General features: G+C 40.4%; 1 protein-coding gene across 3 annotated transcripts in view; it reads left to right on the forward strand.

Annotated features, from left to right (window-relative positions):
- Nucleotides 1-22,639, forward strand: part of spen (spen family transcriptional repressor) — a 112,097-nt gene that overhangs the window by 28,167 nt on the left and 61,291 nt on the right. For 2 of the 3 annotated variants that reach the window (XM_062054524.1, XM_062054525.1), the window contains exon 1: nt 6,436-6,773. The exons of the other annotated variant lie outside the window; for it this stretch is intronic. In XM_062054524.1, the coding sequence (XP_061910508.1) occupies nt 6,691-6,773 (83 nt within the window). In that variant the 5' untranslated portion in view covers nt 6,436-6,690. Of the gene's footprint in view, nt 1-6,435; nt 6,774-22,639 lie in introns of those variants that run through there. 3 annotated transcript variants of the gene reach the window in all.

The following is a 22,639-nucleotide window of genomic DNA, read 5'->3' on the forward strand; positions in this document are numbered from 1 at the left end:
AATTTATCTGAATGTGCATGAACTATTTCTGTTCAAAATTGTTTGAAATGTCAAATGTTTAAATATTAACTGTCAGTTTACTGTACTGTGCCAACTGTACTACTATATGAGTATGTGTTGTCTATTGTTTCATTGAAAATAAAACAGCAAAGTCCATTTGGCTGTCATCTGTTTTAATTATGAGACACAATTGTGTCAAAGTCATGATTTTTTATTTCATGCTTGAAATAAGAAATTATTACTTTAAAAAAGTAGTTTTATACTTGTGAGTGTTGATGACACAGCTTTGCAACAGTTGATATTCTAGTTTCAAGCATGTTTTACTCAATATAGGTCATCAAATCTCAGCAACAAGCTGTAATATCTTACTGAGATCATTTAGGACCAAAACCCTTAAAACAATAAAACACTCTAACATAAAATCTGCTTAGTGAGAAGAATTATCTTATCAGACAGAAAATAAGATTGAGATATTCAATCTTACTTAGATTTCAGTTTTTGCAGTGTGGTGTGTGCGCAAAGCACTTAATGTGCAGTTCCAATCCCTCTCTCACGGTCACAAGGATATTTTTGACATTAAAAACAATTCTGACTGCATTTTCCCTGCAATACAACTTTCCTATAGACCAGGGATGCCCAAAGTGGGGCCCGCTTGACAAATTTGGCCTGTTGTGTCATTTTGTTTGGCCCGCCAAAGGATGGCTATCAAATTAAATTCTTATCCATACTGACCTCCTTTCAAGATGCACAATAATTCAGTACGTGTCCATGCACTAAATTAGTCCGACTTCTCAAATAGTTTAGCTCTAAATAAACCTCTCACAGCCCATGGAAAAACCTTTATCCGATCGTGTTCGGTTTTTGAAAAGTCGGACTAACACATCTCGATTATGCCATTGGAAACCAGATCTATCAATGGTAGAAAAAAATCCATTGATGGTAGAAAAAAATAGGAAATGTAGAATGCCGGTTGAAGTGGCTTTGTGGTTAGAGTGTCCGCCCTGAGATCGGTAGCTCGTGAGTTCAAACCCCGGCCGAGTCATACCAAAGACTATAAAAATGGGACCCATTACCTCCCTGCTTGGCACTCAGCATCAAGGGTTGGAATTGGGGGTTAAATCACCAAAATGATTCCTGAGCGCGGCCACCGCTGCTGCTCACTGCTCCCCTCACCTCCCAGGGGGTGATCAAGGGGATGGGTCAATTGCAGAGGTTAATTTCACCACACCTAGTGTATGTGTAACAATCAGTGGTACTTTAACTATTTAACTTTAATTCGGACTCCCGTACAAAATACGAATGAAGATAATGAAGTAGTATGTTAAAGGCGAATAATTAACAAACCTCTTCACGCTACACAAACTGATTCACTTTCCGCACAACGGGCAAGATAGTCCAGAACCGTAGCAACCTTTCTCTGGAACAGTATCAGTCGGGGAACGAACAGCCTTTTCCTTCGGATTTAAAACTCCCTGCATCACGTGAAACACGTCGTAAGGATCCGCAGATAGCTAGTGTGACGTCATAGGTCAACCGGAAAAGGAATTCATGTATCCGCGCCAAAAGGAAATAGCGCCCCCCCCCCCCCCCCAGTGTACGGGAGGCACATGGCAATGACCAATAGTGGCATTAGAGAGAGTGCATGGACACTGAACTTCACACAGAGGTGTGAAAATACAAAAAAACAAACTATTTGACAAATCAGACTAATTTAGTGCATGGAAAGGTAGTGATTGATGGCATGTTCGCAAGACTACACTGTAAAAAAGTCAGAAGATTTTTAGGGTAAAAACTTGACAGCTCAGTCCCAAGAAATGTACTGTCAAATCATCAGTGGTACACTGCAAAAACTGAAATCTAAGTAAGATGAAATATCTCAAATAAGGGTGATATTTGCTTATTTTCTGTCTGATAAGATAATTCTTCTCACTAAGCAAATTTTATTTTAGAGTGTTTTACTTGTTTTAAGGGTTTTGGTCCTAAATGATCTCAGTAAGATATTACAGCTTGTTGCTGAGATTTGATGACCTATATTGAGTAAAACATGCTTGAAACTAGAATGTCAACTGTTGCAAAGCTGTGTCATCAACACTCAAAAAAACAAAACTACTTTTTTATAGTAATAATTTTTTACTTCAAGTATGAAAAAAACCCCATGATGTATGCATATCATTATGTCAAGACAATGGCACTAGCACTTACTTAATTGAAGAATATTTTTCAACATATTGAGCAAAAAGGTCTCTTTTTTTTATTAAGAGAAAAATGCACTTGTTATTAGTGAGAATATACTTATTTTAAGGTATTATGGGTTCATTGAAGTTAGCTAATTTTACTTGTTTTGGAAAGTCTTGACAAGCCAAATGTTCTTGTTCTATTGGCAGATAATTTTGCTCAGTTCAAATAAAATACCCCTAATTTTTGTTTTTGTTTTTCTTGTTTTTGAACACTGACTTTTTGCAATGTACTGTATCATGTTTACATTTACAGTAATGCATTGTAAAAACAGAAAACATAGATTTTATGGTAAAAAAAAAGTAGCACCAGAAATTTGTGGTAAAAAAAAGTGGGACTGTTTTTCAGTTTTCAGTAATGCACTGTAAAAAAAATGGCCATAGATTTTTCTGTAAAAAAAACTGTAAGCTCAGTCGCCAATATTTCCCCGTAAAAATAACAGTGGTACTGTTGATCAAGTTTCAGTAGTTAGGTGTGAAAACCATCGTACATTTTATGATCAAATTCTGGTGACTGAGAGCCAGTTTTTTACCATTAAATCTATAGATTTTTTTTTTTAGCCGGTTAACTAGTTGTCAACTATAGTGCTAGAAATTATATAAAAATCCAAATACAGTATGTTAACCATTTTCCTCGACTGATGGACTAACATCATGTGGTTTATTTTGTACATGTGTAGCATCATCTACAAAGATACAAATAATTGCTATTGCGACATCCAGGGGACACATTTAGAACAGCCGTTTCTTTCATTCAAAAATTTCAGGTTCATTTTTATACTTAGCAAACTCATCCCGCGGGCCGGATAAAACCTGTTCGCGGGCCTGATCCGGACCTCGGACTGTACGTTTGACACCCCTGATGTAGACCAAGTTTTTATTTATTTATTGTGGCAACGCCATGTTGGAGAGACTTAACCCAGGGCTTAAGAGGTTAAATCAAGGCTTATAATAGTGCTGTGTTTTTCAACCACTGTGAGATTATGTAATTTCACCTATTAGGTTTAAAAAAGTAATTATAATCTGCAAATGATGTGTCGTTGTTGAGTGTCGGTGCTGTCTAGAGCTCGGCAGAGTAACCGTGTAATACTCTTCCATATCAGTAGGTGGCAGCAGGTAGCTAATTGCTTTGTAGATGTCGGAAACAGCGGGAGGCAGCGTGCAGGTAAAAAGGTGTCTAATGCTTAAACCAAAAATAAACAAAAGGTGAGTGCCCCTAAGAAAAGGCATTGAAGCTTAGGAAAGGCTATGCAGAACGAAACTAAAACCTAACTGGCTATATAGTAAACAAAAACAGAATGCTGGACGACAGCAAAGACTTACTGTGGAGCAAAGACGGCGTCCACAAAGTACATCCGAACATGACATGACAATCAACAATGTCCCCACAAAGAAGGATAGCAAATAGTCTTGATTGCTAAAACAAAGCAGATGCGGGGAATGGCGTTTAAGGAAGAGATGAAACTGCTATAGGAAAACACCAACAAAACAGGAAAAGCCACCAAAATAGGAGTGCAAGACAAGAACTAAAACACTACACACAGGAAAACAGCAAAAAAGTCAAAATAAGTCACGGCGTGATGTGACAGGTGGTGACAGTACACCTACTTTGAGACAAGAGCTATATTGATGCATGCTTGGTTATGGTTTAAAGTCATACCCAACAATTGCGACAACGACTTTTTACTGTCAACTGAGTTTCATTTTTTAATGGTTTCTCATTGTCATCCCATTGGGTTGAGTTTTTTTTTCTTGCCCTGATGTGGGATCTGAGCCGAGGATGTCGTTGTGGCTTGTGCAGCCCTTTGGGACACTCATGATTAAGGGCTATATAAGTAAACATTGATTGATTGATTGATTGATTGATTGATTTCTGCTGGTGGTGTGCCTCCGGATATTTTCATGGAAAAAAATGTGCCTCTGCTCAAAAAAGGTTGAAAAACACCGCTTTTACAGTCTGCGCCTGGTTGTTACATCACGACGACATACACCACGAATATATGTGATGCACATATTTACCAGGGGTGTGGGAAAAAATCGATTAAAATTCAAATCGCGATTCTCACGTTGTACGATTCAGTATCAATTCTCATTTTTCAAAAATCGATTTTTATTTTTTATTGTTTATTTTATTTTGGTTTTTTTAATTAATCAATCCAACAAAATAATACAAAGCAATACCATAACAATGCAATCCACTTCCAAAACCAAACCCGACCGAGCAACACTCAGAACTGCAATAAACAGAGCAATGGAGAGGAGACACAAACACGACACAGAACAAACCAAAAGTAGTGAAACAAAAATGAATATTATCAACAACAGTATCAATATTAGTTACAATTTCAACATAGCAGTGATTAAAAATCCCTCATTGACATTATCATTAGACATTTATAAAAATAAAAATAAATAGAAAGAACAATAGTGGCTTACACTTGCATCGCATCTCATAAGCTTGACAACACACTGTGTCCAATATCTTCACAAAGATAAAATAAGTCATATTTTTGGAATCATTTGATAGTTAAAACAAATTTACATTATTGCAATCAGTTGATAAAACATTGTCCTTTACAATTATAAAAGCTTTTTACAAAAATCTACTACTCTGCTAGCATGTCAGCAGACTGGGGTAAATCCTGCTGAAATCTATGTATTGAATGAATAAAGAATCCTTTTGAATCGGGAAAAAAAATCGTTTTTTAATCGAGAATCCTGTTGAATTGAAAAAAAAAATCGATTTTGAATCGAATCGTGACCCCAAAAATCGATATTCAATCGAATCGTGGGACACCCAAAGATTCACAGCCCTAATATATATATATGTAACCCTTGAAGCTGGCTTCCCCTATCCCGGGTCCGTCTAGTCCTCGGTCTCCCTATGAAGTCTCTGCGTTGTGTATTGTATTTTTGTGTGCGTGGGAAGACGGAGAGAAAGACCAGGCAAGGAAGCATAGGATCTGGGTGGAGTCGTCTTTATCTCAAATCTTCACCTTTAGAAAAGACATGGAGTTGTGTCAAAATACAAAATATGTCACACTATAACACTTTATATTTTAAAACACAATCAACTTCTCTCATCGTGACCAGTAATATACCCAGCAGGTAACGTGTGTGTGTGCGTGTGTGTGTGCGTGCGTGTAGACATAAACGACTGAGTGAGTGGATAATCATATGAAAAGAGCCAAAACATGTCCTAGCATAACATGCTTCTGGGATACCACACACACTGGCATAAAAACATAACAAAATCAACAGTCTCTTCACAATTTACAAAACCCCCACCTTAATATAACTCTTAGCCATCATATTTTGTGAATAAATCGGCTTAATAGTGCAAAACAATAACTTTTTTTCATCTTTTAACTGGGGAGCCTGGTCCCTTCCTGCTTACCTTTAGAAAAGACATGGAGTTGTGACCTAAGATGGCCACAACCAACGAAGAAGAACATTCACAGACAACAGTGAACAGACCACGAAGTGGCGCCCCCTGGAGGCTTCCGTAACAACTGTCTCAACCTTTTGAAAGAACCTCTGCAGACTCCCCACATCAGTTCACCTCCTTACATATATATATATATATATATATATATATGAAATACTTGACTTGGTGAATTGTAGCTGTAAATATACTCCTCCCCTTTTAACCACGCCCCCCGCCCCACCCCAGACCACGCCCCCCACCTCCCGAAATCGGAGGTCTCAACGTTGGCAAGTATATGGTGTGTTCCCTCCTGAACTATAAGGTGCGCCTTTTAGTGCGGAAAATACGGTATATGTGATGCACATTTTTACACACACACACACACATTTGAATATGCATGCGTGCACAACCGTATCATAGAGTGGAACATGGAGGCTTGACTGTATCGCCGAGCAATGATGGGATCCTCCTGGATCAGTCGAATGTGGTCTCAGATGTCAAAGCAGCAGGGCTTTTCTCACGCATGCGTACTGGCGTGTGATCTCATCCGTAGGAAGGAAGAGTCGGCGGCGGGGGGGGGGGGGGGGGGGGGGGGGGAGTCGTCGTTCTCACACACACACGCGCGCGCACGCACGCACGCGCACTGACAAATTTAAGCCACGCCTGCGCGGTGGTGGTGTGTCCCAGTCATTACAAACCCAAGTTGCTGCATCTTTTTAGGAAGCTCCACGCTTTCTCTCTCTCTCTCCCTCTCGCTCGCTCAAAGGTCGCATGGTGTCAGGGACGCGCCTCGTCACGGGAACGTCCCGGAGCGCGTTCACGAGGTGCAAGGTCGCGCTTTTAAAAAAAAAAAACAGTGGAGCGTATCAAACAGCGTGTGCGAGGCAAGAGGGCAACCTAATGATCTACATTTGGGATACCGCGACCAGTCAATGATCTTTTTGCCTTTTTTTTTTTTTTTTTTTTTGCATTGGAATAAACTGACAGAGCAGAAGTGATCTGTATGATCGCGGCACAGGAGCGCGCAGTATGGTTCGGGAAACCAGACATTTATGGGTGGGAAATTTACCCGAAAATGTGCGAGAGGAGAAGATCATTGAGCACTTTAAGCGGTGAGTAGTTTTTTTTGTATTTTTTTGTATTTTTTTTTTTTTTTTGCATGACCGGTGTCACATTTTTAGTGAAAGCAGGTAGTCGTCTTCATCATTACCACTTGTGCAAACTAGAGGTTTTAATTAAGCGTACCTGTCCACCTGGTTGGCGTGCAAAAAAATACATTAAAAAAAGGAAAATAATGTGCATAAGACGATAGTGTTTGTGTTGCAGACATTTTTTTTTTTTGTGTATTCCTTTTTTTCCGCCGGCTGAATGTGATTGCACTGCAGCAAAGACGCCTCGCAGCCGATGTTGCGTTGCCCATATCGACACACAACGGTTATCTTTGTTTTTTCCCCTCTTCTTGCTGAATCAGCCCGCATCGCGTCAAGATAGACGATTGTGTTGTGTCGATGCCGAGGCGTGTTTTTGTCTGCTTCAAGGCTGTCAAGGAAATAACAGCCGTCCATATGTACCCCCCCCCCCCCCCCCCGACAGTTTACCGTTTCCCTGCTTGCAGGCGTCGTCATGTCAGCCAACCGAGCAGCATAAATCGTGCACGCCCAATAATTAAAAAAAAAAAACCCTCAACACGTCTGCCTCCGTTGCACATCATGCACCCGTTATCAATAAAATGCGACTCTGGCTCGGTCCTCCTGCAGGATTGTTACGTCTTGATGTGCTCGTTGTTTGCAATGGCGTAGGTGGAAGACTCGTCTCTGCAGAGGCTCGATCCGAGGAGAATGCATGCAGGTGCATGACAGCCGTGTGTGTAGTGATGTGATGATGGAGGGGGGGAAGGAAGGCAGAATGAGTAAGCAAGTGAGAGGGAGCATTGGTAAAATGGCGTCGGAGGCTGTGTGCAGTATTGGGGGGACCTGCATGCATGCATGTATGCCATGGGAGAGGTGGGCCCTTCAGGGTGGTGACAGGTTTTGGGGTTTGGAAGGCAGCAGATTTGGGACACCATTAAACATTAAAGGCCTACTGAAATGAATTTTTTTTTAATTTAAACGGGGATAGCAGATCTATTCTATGTGTCATACTTGATCATTTCGCGATATTGCCATATTTTTGCTGAAAGGATTTAGTATAGAACAACGACGATAAAGATTGCAACTTTTGGTATCTGATAAAAAAAAAGGCTTGCCCCTACCGGAAGTAGCGTGACGTAGTCAGTTGAACATATACGCAAAGTTCCCTATTGTTTACAATGATGGCCGCATGAAGTGAGAGAGATTCGGACCGAGAAAGCGACAATTTCCCCATTAATTTGAGCGAGGATGAAAGATTTGTGGATGAGTAAAGTGCAAGTGAAGGACTAGTGGGGAGTTGAAGCTATTCAGATAGGGAAGATGCTGTGAGAGCCGGGGGTGACCTGATATTCAGCTGGGAATGACTACAACAGTAAATAAACACAAGACATATATATACTCTATTAGCCACAACACAACCAGGCTTATATTTAATATGCCACAAATTAATCCTGCATAAAAACACCTGCGTGTTTGTTATGCTAGCTCCTCTGCTAGCTCCTAGCTCCATAGAACACGCCAATACAATTCAAACACCTGATCAACACACACAATCACTCAGCCCAAAAGACCGTTTACCTAACCCAAGGTTCATAAAGCTTATATATTTTTAAAAAGTTACGTACGTGACGCGCACATACGGTCAAGTTATCGAATGTTTAGCAGCCAAGGCTGCATACTCACGGTACCTGATATTCAGCTGGGAATGACTACAACAGTAAATAAACACAAGACATATATATACTCTATTAGCCACAACACAACCAGGCTTATATTTAATATGCCACAAATTAATCCTGCATAATAACACCTGCGTGTTTGTTATGCTAGCTCCTAGCTCCTCTGCTAGCTCCTAGCTCCATAGAACACGCCAATACAATTCAAACACATGATCAACACACACAATCACTCAGCCCAAAAGACCGTTCACCTAACCCAAGGTTCATAAAGCTTATATATTTTAAAAAAGTTACGTACATACGCAAAAAAAAGCCAAAGCTGCATACTCACAAAGTCTCTGTTATCCGAGTTCTTCCATCTTGACTGCATCTTTCGGGAATGTAAACAAAGAAGCGCCGGCTGTGTACTGTTGTGCCTGACTACGTTCGAAAAATACGTCCATTTCGCACCGAAAACTTTCTTCTTTGCTTGCTCGGCTTCCTTCTCCATAATGCAATGAACATGATTGAAACAGATTCACGAACACAGATGTCCAGAATACTGTGGAATTATGAAATGAAAACAGAGCTTTTTCGTATTGGCTTCAATGTGGAAGGCATACCCGTGTTCGCCGGTCTACGTCACGCGCATACGTCATCCTCAGAGGCGTTTCGAACCGGAAGTTTAGCGGCAAATTTAAAATGTCACTTTATAAGTTAACCCGGCCGTATTGGCATGTGTTATAATGTTAAGATTTCATCATTGATATATAAACTATCAGACTGCGTGGTCGGTAGTAGTGGGTTTCAGTAGGCCTTTAAAGGCCTACTGAAATGAATTTTTTTTATTTAAACAGGGATAGCAGATCCATTCTATGTGTCATACTTGATCATTTTGCGATATTGCCATATTTTTGCTGAAAGGATTTAGTATAGAACAACGTCGATAAAGTTCGCAACTTTTGGTCTCTGATTAAAAAAAAAAAAACCTTGCCCCTACCGGAAGTAGCGCGTGACGTTGTCAGTTGTTCACTCCCTCATATTTTCCTATTGTTTTCAACACAGCTAGAGCTATTCGGACCGTGAAAGTGACGATTACCCCATTAATTTGAGTGAGGATGAAAGATTCGTGGACGAGGAACGTTAGAGTGACGGACTAGAATGCAGTGAAATACATATTTTTTTTCGCTCTGACCGTAACTTAGGTACAAGATGGCTCATTGGATTCCACGCTCTCTCCTTTTTCTATTGTGGATCACGGATTTGTATTTTAAACCACCTCGGATACTATATCCTCTTGAAAATGAGAGTCGAGAACGCGAAATGGACATTACAGTGCCTTTTATCTCCACGTCAATACATCGACGAAGCTCTTTAGCATCTTTAGCATGAGCTAACGTGATAGCATCTGTCTCAAATGCAGATAGAAACAAAATAAATAAATCCCTGACTGGATGGATAGACAGAATATCGACAATACTATTAAACCATGTGCATGTAACTACACGGTTAATAGATCTCAGCCTGGCAAAGCTTAACAATGCTGTTGCTAACGACGCTAAGGCTAACTTAGCAACCGGAGCTCACAGAGCTATGATAAAAACATTAGCGCTCCACCTACGCCAGCCAGCCCTCATCTGCTTTGCTCAGCAACACCCGTGCTCACCTGCGTTCCAGCGATTGACGGCGCGACGAAGGACTTCACCAGATCATCCGTGCGGTGGGTCTGCTAGCATCGGCTAGGCGTCTGCTAGCATCGGCTAGGCGTCTGCTATCCGAGTAAGTGGTCCTTGTGTTGCTACAGCCACCTACAACGTTCTTCTTTGCAGCCTCCATTGTTCATTAAACAAATTGCAAAAGATTCACCAACACAGATGTCCAGAATACTGTGGAATTATGAAATGAAAACAGAGCTTTTTTGTATTGTATTCAATGGAGAAGGCATACCTCTGTTCCTCGGGCTACGTCACGCGCATACGTCATCCTTCGAAGGCTTTTTCAACCGGAAGTGTGGCGGGAAATTTAAAATTGCACTTTATAAGTTAACCCGGCCGTATTGGCATGTGTTGCAATGTTAAGATTTCATCATTGATTTATAAACTATCAGACTGCGTGGTCGGTAGTAGTGGCTTTCAGTAGGCCTTTAAGAAAACTGCAACAATGTATTTTGTAAACAAATATAAAATGTCATCCTTTCCAAATATAACGGTTAATAAGGAAATAATACAAAATGTTAGTGAATATCGTTACCCGGGTGTCATTTTGAGAGCCAACACTTGGCTTTAAAAAACATATCAAACAGATGTGCCAGAGTCTTAAATACCACATAAAAACATTCAAATGTATCAGGAATTCATTAACACTGGAGGCAGCTCAAACTTATTTTAATGCAATGATTATGTCTCGTTTTTATTATTGTATAACATGTTGGTCGCAGGCAAGCAAAATGACACTGAGGCCATTGGAAACTTTGCACAAACAATCCCTCAAAATCCTTGACCGAAAACCACAACACCACCATCACTGTTTAGTTCTCCAAAAATATAGATTGTTAAATTTAGCTAACATTCAAAGATTAGCATCAATACGAATGGCCCATCGAATCCTAAATAACACTGCACCAGCGCCACTTAAGCACTTTGTCCAGTTTACATCTGCTGTGACAACTAGAAACACACGAGCCTCCACCAGGGGGCAGTGTAGGGTACCCGGATGTAAAACCTCTTTTGCACAATCAGCCTTTTCATATAAAGCCATAAAGGAATGGAACGACCTCACAACAAACTTGAAAAGTCTAACAGATTACTCTTCATTCACAATTGAAGTTAAAAAGTGGCTTTGGAGCAATCAAAGCTGCTCACACGGTCACTGAGGTGGGCATTATGTTTGACACTTCAACTTAATGTGTATTATATTTATCCATGAGAGCATTTTTATTGTAAATTGTGAGGTGTGTCTGTTAAAATCATGGTTGTTTTTACAAATGATGACAGATGTGAACAAGAGCATGTATTGTCTTTGTGTGATGATGTAAATGAGGTGTGGTTGTATTGTATATTAAGTATGTGTCAATGAAAGGGCATTTTATGACTTTTCTTAATTTAAAAACATGCTATAGTGTTTTTATTGTCATAATTTTATTGCATGATTTTTGTATCCCTTTAATTTAGGTAGCCAGGGACTGCAGATGGAAATTAGCTATTTAGCTATAATCTGGTACAGAACATATCTGTCTTTGAACTTAATGTTCAAATAAAGACTAAACCTAAACCTATTGGCTTTTTTCACCAAGTCCCACCTCCAAAAAAAAAACAAGTACCACCATGTCCAACGTTGGTGTATTAACCCTTGTGTGGTGTTCGGGTCTGTGGGACCCGTTTGAGTTTTTTTATTAAAAGAAAAATGATACAATTAATTTTTTCAAACTGAGACTTGCTGACTTTGGCTCATTTTCTGTGAAGAACATATATCAGAATGCATATTTAATGACCACACACCATACACCCCCTCCCCCTACAGCAGACCTGGGCAAATTAAGGCCCGGGGGCCACTAGCGGCACGTTAAGCTTTTCAATCTGGCCCGCCGGACATTCCCAAATAATTTTTGTTAGATGTTTAAGATGGAAAGTGTAGCTGCCATTATGATGTGTAGTGATATTTTCTAATGACCGTAAGTCTTGAACTATACAAAATATTTCAATGGTTGGAATCTGCGCTTTTGCATGATATACCAGTTACTATGGTAATCTAATTAGTTACTATGGTAATCTACATCACAGCAGCTCAGACGAGGCACCAAGCAGTGTGGGCAGGAAGCGTTTCCACAGACGCGGAGAGAGATTTTCACAACAAAGTTCTAAAGCTTAGTGATATATCAGATATATCAGATCGAAGGTGGGTTTATTTTGTACCCTTCGCGTTCATATTTCACAGTTTGTTGCATTTTTGTTGCGTTTCACTTGATTGTAAAATAAGTCGATCGAAAGGGGGTGTGACATTCATATTTTGTCAATATTCAGTGTTTTATTGTTCATAGAAAAATGTAAAATTCCATTACGTTTTTTAAGGCGGTCTGTCATAATGTTTTTAGCATTTAATCAGACATTATTGTGAGGTTTTGTATTAGTGTTCCTAAAAATAGATATACCGGCCCCCAGACACATTTTTTTTCTAAATGTGGCCCCAGAGTCAAAATAATTGCCCAGGCCTGCCCTACAGGATACCACCTGTGTTTAAAAGGAGTGACAATACATTGCGATATTTAACCATACAATGAGATAATTGTTCCAATCGTTTTTATTACAGATGTCCGATAATGGCTTTTTTGCCAATATCCAATATTCCGATATTGTCCAACTCTTAATTACAGATTCCGATATCAACCGATACCGATATATACAGTCGTGGAATTAAAACATTATTATGCCTAATTTTGTTGTGATGCCCCGCTGGATGCATTAAACAATGTAACAAGGTTTTCCAAAATAAATCAACTCAAGTTATGGAAAAAAAATGCCAACATGGCACTGCCATATTTATTATTGAAGTCACAAAGTGCATTATTTTTTTTTTAACATGCCTCAAAGCAGCAGCTTGGAATTTGGGACATGCTCTCCCCTGAGAGAGCATGAGGAGGTTGAGGTGGGCGGGGTTAGCAGCTAATTATGTATCTCCATTAGGAAAGTAATGATATCACAATCTCACGGTACGATATTGTGAAGATAATAAGGCCACGGTACGGTGTTATTGTGTAAAAAAAAAAAAAAAAAGGCTCACACCATACACCCCTCCCCCCTACACATTTCTATTACATATACCGTATTTTTCGGATTATAAATCGCTCTGGAGTATACGTCGCACCGGCCGAAAATGCATAATAAAGAAGGAAAAAAGCATATATACGTCGTAAGGCTGGGCGATATATCGATATGCGCGATATATCGCGGGTTTGTCTCTGTGCGATATAGAAAATGACTATATTCGAGTATGCGTTCTCACGCAGTTGCTTTTAGCTGCGGACATTACACTACAGGCTCTCCTCGCTCTTTCCTGTCTCTCCTTCTCACAGACAGACAAGCGCAGCTCCTACACACGTCACATACTGTCACGGCATACGTCACATACGCATATGCCCTCGCATAATCCCTAAATCCGGTCAAATCTTATACGTCTAGTCTCTTACGTGAATGAGCTAAATAATATTATTTGATATTTTACGGTAATGGGTTAATTTCACACATAAGTCGCTCCTGAGTATAAGTCGCACCCCCGGCCAAACTATGAAAAAAAACTGCAACTTATAGTCCGAAAAATACGGTACATATTTAATGACCACACACCATACATCCCCCCTACATATTTCTATTACATATAAGATGTCCGGGTCCACTGGACCCGGGGCTAATAGAAGTGTGGAAATTGATGTTATTTGTACCACACACACACACACACACACACACACACACACACACACACACACACACACACACACACACACACACACACACACACACACACACACACACACACACACACACACACACACACACACACACACACAGCAGGCCTAGACAGAAGGAGGACAGAGTGTAGGTACACAGAACATCAGAGGGTCAAATGTGCGAGAAAATGAGAGCAGACAGTGTTGACAAACAATGTTGCAACCTTGTGTGGGAACCGCAGGTGCAGAAACACAAAAGAAGAATCCCTAGTGGGATGCAGAAACTGGCAGAGAAATTTTCTGTGCAACGTTCATATTGTTGTTACTCAGCCAGCGTTTGTGGGTCTGATGGACCCGTTGCATTTTGCGGCTTTTAATGCCTCACAATCAAACACTTTTATGTTAAAATACTGAACAGATGTTTATTGGGATAAGGTAAACATCTGTTCAGTATTTTAACATAAAAGTGTTTGATTGTGAGGCATTAAAAGCCACAAAATGCAACGGGTCCATCAGACCCACAAACGCTGGCTGAGTAACAACAATATGAAGATTGCACAAGGGTTAAGCCTAAGTATTCATTAAAACAAGGCAGAGGTTTTATTTTAAAAGTACCGTATTTTTCGGACTATAATTCTTTCATTTTCTCAAAACTCGACAGTGCGCCTTGTAACCCGGTGCGCCTAATCATTTTGGTGGTGCTTACCGACCTCAAAGCTATTTTATTTGGTACATGGTGAAATGATAAGTGTGACCAGTAGATGGCAGTCACACATAAGAGATATGTGTAGACTGCAATATGACTCAAGTATGGGTTATGGGTTATACTTGTATAGCGCTTTGGACGCTATTTCCACATTCAGCCATTCACACACACATTCACACACTGATGGCGGGGGCTGCCATGCAAGGCGCTAACCACGACCCATCAGGAGCAAGGGTGAAGTGTCTTGCTCAAGGACACAACGGACGTGACCGAGGTTGGTAGAAGGTGGGGATCGAACCAGGAACCCTCAGGTTGCTGGCACGGCCACTCCCCCAACCTCGCCACGCCGTCCCCACATAACTAAGCAACAGCAAAATGTTATATGTTCCATTGAAAATATAGAACATTACACACGGCGCTCAAAAATCTATCAAAATGTTTTAGTGCGACTTTGGTAAGCTATGAAGCCGCACCGCTTGATGGATTGTACTGTGCTTCAACATACGAGTATTATTATGGTGTGTGCACTATAAGGTAAGACATATTATCTGCCGTTTTGTTTCGCAATATTATGCAAAAGGAACTTTTCTTACCTTCTGGTACCTGCTGATCTGTATTTGGGATCTGCATAAGTCCTGAAAATTTGCTCGCCTCCACTTTTGTAGTCCGTGGCGACACCGTTTTTCTATCTTCTTGTTATGGGACATTCATCCTCCACTGTTGCCATTTCTAATATAAAGTAGTGTAAAGTTATTACTTATATCTGGTCAGTAAACTCGCCATGAAAGCGCTAAAACATACCGGTGTAGTGAGTTTACATTATTCACCCAAGGAACTTTAGTTATTAGAGTAAAGTTTTTTCACGGGACGGCGTTGTTGTTGCACTAGTGAGCCACGGATGAGGAGATGTTGCTCCATTATTGATTGAAGTAAAAGTCTGAATGTCATTAAAGGCCTACTGAAAGCCACTACTACCGACCACGCAGTCTGATAGTTTATATATCAATGATGAAATCTTAACATTGCAACACATGCCAATACGGCCGGGTTAGATTAGTAAAGTGCAATTTTAAATTTCCCGCAAAATATTCTGCTGAAAACGTCTCGGTATGATGACGTTTGCGCGTGACGTCACGGATTGTAGCGGACATATTGGGCCACCATTGTGGCCAGCTATTAAGTCGTCTGTTTTCATCGCAAAATTCCCCCAGTATTCTGGACATCTGTGTTGGTGAATCTTTTGCAATTTGTTTAATGAACAATGAAGACAGCAAAGAAGAAAGCTGTAGGTGGGAAGCGGTGTATTAGCGGCTGGCTGCAGCAACACAACCAGGAGGACTTTGAGTTGGATAGCAGACGCGCTACCGTGAGTATGCATTTGGCTTCCAAACATTTGATGGCTTGCCCGTACGTGCGTGCCGCTATGTGCATGTCACGTACGTAACTTCGGGGAAATATATGTGCTGTATGAACTTTGCGAAGGTGAACGGTACTTTGGGCTGTGGGATTGAGTGTGTTGTGCGGGTGTTTGAGTTGTATTGGTGGGTTATATGGACGGGAGGGGGGAGGTGTCATGCGGATTAATTTGTGGCATATTAAATATAAGCCTGGTTGTGTTGTGGCTAATAGAGTATATATATGTCTTGTGTTTATTTACTGTTTTAGTCATTCCCAGCTGAATATCAGGTCCCACCCGCCTCTCACAGCATCTTCCCTATCTGAATCGCTTCCACTGCCCTCTAATCCGTCACTCTCACTTTCCTCATCCACAAATTTTTCATCCTCACTCAAATTAATGGGGTAATCGTCGCTTTCTCGGTCCGAATCGCTCTCGCTGCTGGTCAACATGATTGTAAACAATGTGCAGATGTGAGGAGCTCCACAACCTGCGACGTCACGCTACTTCCGGTACAGGCAAGGCTTTTTTATCAGCGACCAAAAGTTGCGAACTTTATCGTCGATGTTCTCTACTAAATCCTTTCAGCAAAAATATGGCAATATCGCGACATGATCAAGTATGACACATAGAATGGACCTGCTATCCCCGTTTAAATAAGAACATTTCATTTCAGTAGGCCTTTAAAACAGTTAGCCCCATCTTTTGACACTTCTTCCACTCCCGTCCTTGCACGCTACACTGCTACAACAAAGATGACGGAGAAAAGACGCTGTCGAAGGTGAGCCACATAAATAAGACAGCTCACAAAACGGCGCATCCAGAAAGCGGCTTGAAGATGATCTGTAAAACATAAGCTATGCAACATTTTGACCAAAGAACCACCATCACATGTTATGTAGACCACAAGGAATGCGCCATATTTTCCGGTTCGCCTTTTGTATGAAAATAGACCTGACTAGACCCGCTCATCGGCAGTGCGCCTTATAATACGGTGCGCCCTATGATCGGGAAAATACGGCATATGTAATATTACACACAATGCACAAACATCATCAACAATGATACTCCAATTAGGTTGTACAGTATGCCGTTCTGTGAAAATGATGGAATGAACAAAGTTGGAAAAGTAAGTGAAGTGTGACCACTTTTTCAGTCATAACTAACTTTAACTTTTTAAATATTACTAATATACTATGTCGAGGAAGTCTGTGGAAGTCTGTCACGTCTTTTGTGGCTTACAGTCGTGTTGCGGCTTTTTATTATTGTGTTGTGGCGTTTGTACTTGTTGTAGCTTTTGCAATTGTGCTGTAGCTGAAAGTTGTTGAATTGTAATTTATGATATTGTCTTGTCCCATTTGCTTTTTTGTTGTTGTGTTTGTCAGCCGCCGTAGCTATCCGCCATTCTTGTCTTGCCAACCGATTGCAATGACGCCACATATGAGCAGACAGATCATTAAAAGTGTTACATTTCATATAAACTATTGTGTTCTTAAAGGCCTACTGAAATGAATTTTTTAAATTTAAACGGGGATAGCAGATCCATTCTATGTGTCATACTTGATCATTTTGCGATATTGCCATATTTTTGCTGAAAGGATTTAGTATAGAACAACGACGATAAAGTTCGCAACTTTTGGTCTCTGATAAAAAAAAAAGCCTTGCCCCTACCGGAAGTAGCGTGACGTAGTCGGTTGTTCGCTTCCTCATATTTTCCTGTTGTTTTCAACGCAGCTAGAGTGATTCGGACCGAGAAAGCGACGATTACCCCATTAATTTGAGCGAGGATGAAAGATTTGTGGATGAGGAACGTTAGATTGACGGACTAGAATGCAGTGCAAACATATCTTTTTTCGCTCTGACCGTAAATTAGGTACAAGCTGGCTCAATGGATTCCACACTCTCTCCTTTTTCTATTGTGGCTCATGGATTTGTATTTTAAACCATCTCGGATACTATATCCTCTTGAAAATGAGAGTCGAGAACGCGAAATGGACATTCACAGTGACTTTTATCTCCCCGACAATACATCGGCGAAGCTCTTTAGCTACTGAGCTAACGTGATAGCATCTGGCTCAAATGCAGATAGAAACTAAATAAATCAATCCCTGACTGGAAGGATAGACAGAAGATCAACAATACTATTAAACCATGTACATGTAACTACACGGTTAATAATTCTCAGCCTGGCAAAGCTTAACAACGCTGTTGCTAACGACGCTGAAGCTAACTTAGCAACTTAGCAACCGGACCTCACAGAGCTATAATAAAACATTAGCGCTCCACCTACGCCAGCCAGCCCTCATCTGCTCATCAACACCCGTGCTCACCTGCGTTCCAGCGATCGACGGCGCAACGAAGGACTTCACCCGATCACAGATGCAGTTGGCGGCTAGCGTTGGCTAGCGCGTCTGCTATCCAAGTAAGTCCTCCTTGTTGTGTTGCTACAGCCAGCCGCTAATACACCGATCCCACCTACAACTTTCTTCTTAGCAGTCTCCATTGTTCATTAAACAAATTGCAAACGATTCACCAACACAGATGTCCAGAATACTGTGGAATTATGAAATGAAAACAGAGCTTTTTTGTATTGGATTCAATGGGTCCGAATACTTCCGTATCAACCGTTAACGTCACGCGCATACGTCGTCATATCTAGACGTTTTCAACTGGAAGTGTGGCGGGAAATTTAAAATTGCACTTTATAAGTTAACCCGGCCGTATTGGCATGTGTTGCAATGTTAAGATTTCATCATTGATATATAAACTATCAGACTGCGTGGTTGGTAGTAGTGGCTTTCAGTAGGCCTTTAAAGTTGTAATATCGATAAAATTGATTGATTTCCATCTAGAAAAAAGTTGGATCGATGCCTATCTTCCAGAAGGTAAACTTGCCGAGCACAGATTGATGCAGTTGAATCTAAGGAATATAAATGGATATATTGATTAATCGTTACGCCCCTAGTATTTTTCTCATATTTTTCCCAAGTCTGTATGTATTTGTGTCCAGAACGGTCCACTGTTACAAGTACAAATGTTGTTGACATCAAGGCAAACATAGCTTCTCCTGTTTAAATTTTGATGTCGAATTTGACCAATTTGCACACTAGTACAGAGCACTTCATTGTAAATGTAATTCTAATCTGTTACGGTTTGCACGGCATAAGTACGGGGAGTGTGGGGAGGATGGCTGCGACATAAAGTGTGTCAGCAAAAGCACTGTATGCAAATGTCCAAATGAAACACAAGCCCCCTTTCACAATGCTTGTAAAAGGCAGCATGTCTTTACTTGACCTTTTGACCCCAGTCAACATTCTGTACAAATGTCACTGTCACAACATGGGGAGAACAAAGTCCATCCACCCATCCATTTTTTACCGCTTGTCCCTTTTGGGGTCGCCTGGCCATTTCATGGCTTCAGAGTAGGTATCAGCAGCTGTAACAAAGGCTGGAAACCACCTGTGTTTAAAAGGAGTGTGACAATATATCGCAATATTTAACCATACAATGAGATAATTGTTCCAATCGTTTTTATTAGAGATGTCCGATAATGGATTTTTGCTGATATTCCGATATTGTCCAACTCTTAATTACCGATTCCGATATCAACCGATACCGATATATACAGTCGTGGAATTAACACATTATTATGCCTAATTTTGTTGTGATGCCCCGCTGGATGCATTAAACAATGTAACAAGGTTTTCCAAAATAAATCAACTCAAGTTATGGAAAAAAAAATGCCAACATGGCACTGCCATATTTATTATTGAAGTCACAAAGTGCATTATTTTTTTTAACATGCCTCAAAACAGCAGCTTGGAATTTGGGACATGCTCTCCCTGAGAGAGCATGAGGAGGTTGAGGTGGGGGGTAGGGGGGGGTGTATATTGTAGCGTCCCGGAGGAGTTAGTGCTGCAAGGGGTTCTGGGTATTTGTTCTGTTGTGTTTATGTTGTGTTACGGTGCGGATGTTCTCCCGAAATGTGTTTGTCATTCTTGTTTGGTGTGGGTTCACAGTGTGACGCATATTTGTAACAGTGTTAAAGTTGTTTATACGGCAACCCTCAGTGTGACCTGACAGGTATGGCTGTTGACCAAAGTATGCATTGCATTCACTTGCGTGTGTGAAAAGCCGTAGATATTATGTGACTGGGCCGGCACGCAAAGGAAGTGCCTTTTAAGGTTTATTGGCGCTCTGTACTTCTCCCTACGTCCGTGTACACAGCGGCGTTTTAAAAAGTCCTACATTTTACTTTTTGAAACCGATACCGATAATTTCCGATATTACATTTTAAAGCATTTATCGGCCGATAATATCGGCAGTCCGATATTATCGGCCATCCCTAGTTTTTATAGTTGTTTTTCTCTATTTAATCTGTATTTGATTTACCCTTTGGTACATTGAGCGACACATCCCTTATAGCAATATACAATCGGCCACCGATCATTATCAGCTGATTTTTGTGAAAAGGTATATGAGCGCCATTGACGATTAATGCTTTTTTATTGCCGAACACCTCTGGCTGACACTGTATTTAATTTGAATCCTCCTGCTGACAAGCAGTTAGCAGCTAATTATGTATCTCCATTAGGAAAGTAATGATATCACAATCTCACGGTACGATATTGTGAGGATAATAAGGCCACGGTACGGTATTATTGTAAAAAAAAAAAAAATAATAAAAAGGCTTGGTAAGAATACAATGGTGTGTAAACTTTAGTGGCAGGAATGTAAGTTTCAACACTTACTGTATTTAAACACACACTTAATGCTCAAATGTTGTGATCATATTTATTACGAGAAACAGGTATTTTTTATACGCATAGAATGGTGCAGGAATATCAAGTGTTTCAAATAATTTACTGTATGCCAAATATGACTTTTTGTTGAGTGTCTTCTAAACTGATAATGTAAACATCCAGTTTAGCAAGTGTAAACAATAATATTCAGTTTAGTGTCTTTCAACTTTTATGGTAAATAGGTTATACTTGTATAGCGCTTTTCTACCTTCAAGGTACTCCAAGTGCTTTGACATCATTTCCACATTCACCCATTCACGCACACATTCACACACTGATGGCGGGTGCTACCATGCGAGGCACTAACCACGACCAATCAGGAGCAAGGGTGAAGTGTCTTGCTCAAGGACACAACAGACGTGACGAGATTGGTAGAAGCTGGGGATTGAACCAGGAACCCTCAGGTTGCTGGCACGGCCACTCTGCCAACTGACAATTTAACGTTTTAAGAGTGTATACACCTCACAAATTGATGTTTGGCCTCGCTGTGTCTTGGTTTCACATCAAGGATATTTTGTGGGGGATGGTTCTTTAAGTGGCTTCTCATATTACTTCTATTCCCCAACTCGTTGTAGACGTTACGCTGTGCAGTGTCAGCAAACTGTTTCATTGTGATGCAGAATGACAGTGCTGCACTCGCCTCGGTTGGTCATATTTTTATTGGTTTGTTTCTCTGATTCAGTGAAAGTCGTCTCGGGCTGAGCGATATGGCTGAAAACTGTATCACGATGGAAGTATTTTATATCAGTCGGTATCGATAACTTTTTTTTCATGACCAGATCTATCGAAAATAACAACTGGGAAAACATATAAAAACGTTAACCTTCCTCTGATTACAATCCCCTTGGCTATCAAAGCAGGTGGTAGCGGGGGTGTATTTTGTAGCGTCCCGGAAGAGTTAGTACTGCAAAGGGTTCTGGGTATTTGTTCTGTTGTGTTTATGTTGTGTTACGGTGCGGATGTTCTCCCAAAATGTTTGTCATTCTTGTTTGGTGTGGATTCATTGTGTGGCGTATATTTCTAACAGTGTTAAAGTTGTTTATATGGCCACCCTCAGTGTAACGTGTATCGCTGTTGATCAAGTGTGCGTTGCATTCACGTGTGTGTGCATACAGAAGCCGCACATATCTTGTGACTGGGCCGGCGCGTTGTTAGAATGGATGAAAAGCGGACGCCCCCAAGACTGTGGTCCGGGTGGGCTACGGGATATGATGACTGATGAACACATTCGTTCGATAATGAAGGTTGCCTCAGCTCAAAGCCTGAGCCCCGACATTAATGAACTAGCATCCAAGAAAAGATGGCAGGTATCTGGCTTGGGCACATCAGATTAGATCAGTGTGTTGCAAACTGAGCAGTTTAAAGTCCTGAATGGTTGGTTTATTCATTGTTTTTTTATTTTCAAATTTATTAGCCTGTGGAAAAAGTTAATGTTGATATTTACCTCAGAAGGCTGCAAATAGAAAAGAGGCATTCAATTTTTATTTAAATTGTATTTGATATGCCATTGATATTTTTTAATTATTATTATTATTATTATTATTTGAAACTCGATTTTGCATGTCACTATAAAGTTATATAAGCCTTGCTTGTTCAATATTCAATGCAAAACTTGTTTGGGTCCCTATTAAAAGGTTAATTTGTTCAACCTTGGCCCGCGGCTTTGTTCAGTTTTAAATTTTGGCCCTCTCCGTGTTTGAGTTCATTAAAACTTTGAAATGAAAAGCTCCGAAAATGTAAGGTTTCAAAAACTGTATGATGATCAAAATTACAACAAATAAAGGCTTGCTATATCTCACTTTGCATGTAATGAGTAAATATCACAGATTAGTTTCACATTTGAAGT

Source organism: Entelurus aequoreus, linkage group LG07 (genome assembly GCF_033978785.1).
Source record: "Entelurus aequoreus isolate RoL-2023_Sb linkage group LG07, RoL_Eaeq_v1.1, whole genome shotgun sequence".
In the NCBI taxonomy this organism is placed as follows: domain Eukaryota; kingdom Metazoa; phylum Chordata; class Actinopteri; order Syngnathiformes; family Syngnathidae; genus Entelurus; species Entelurus aequoreus.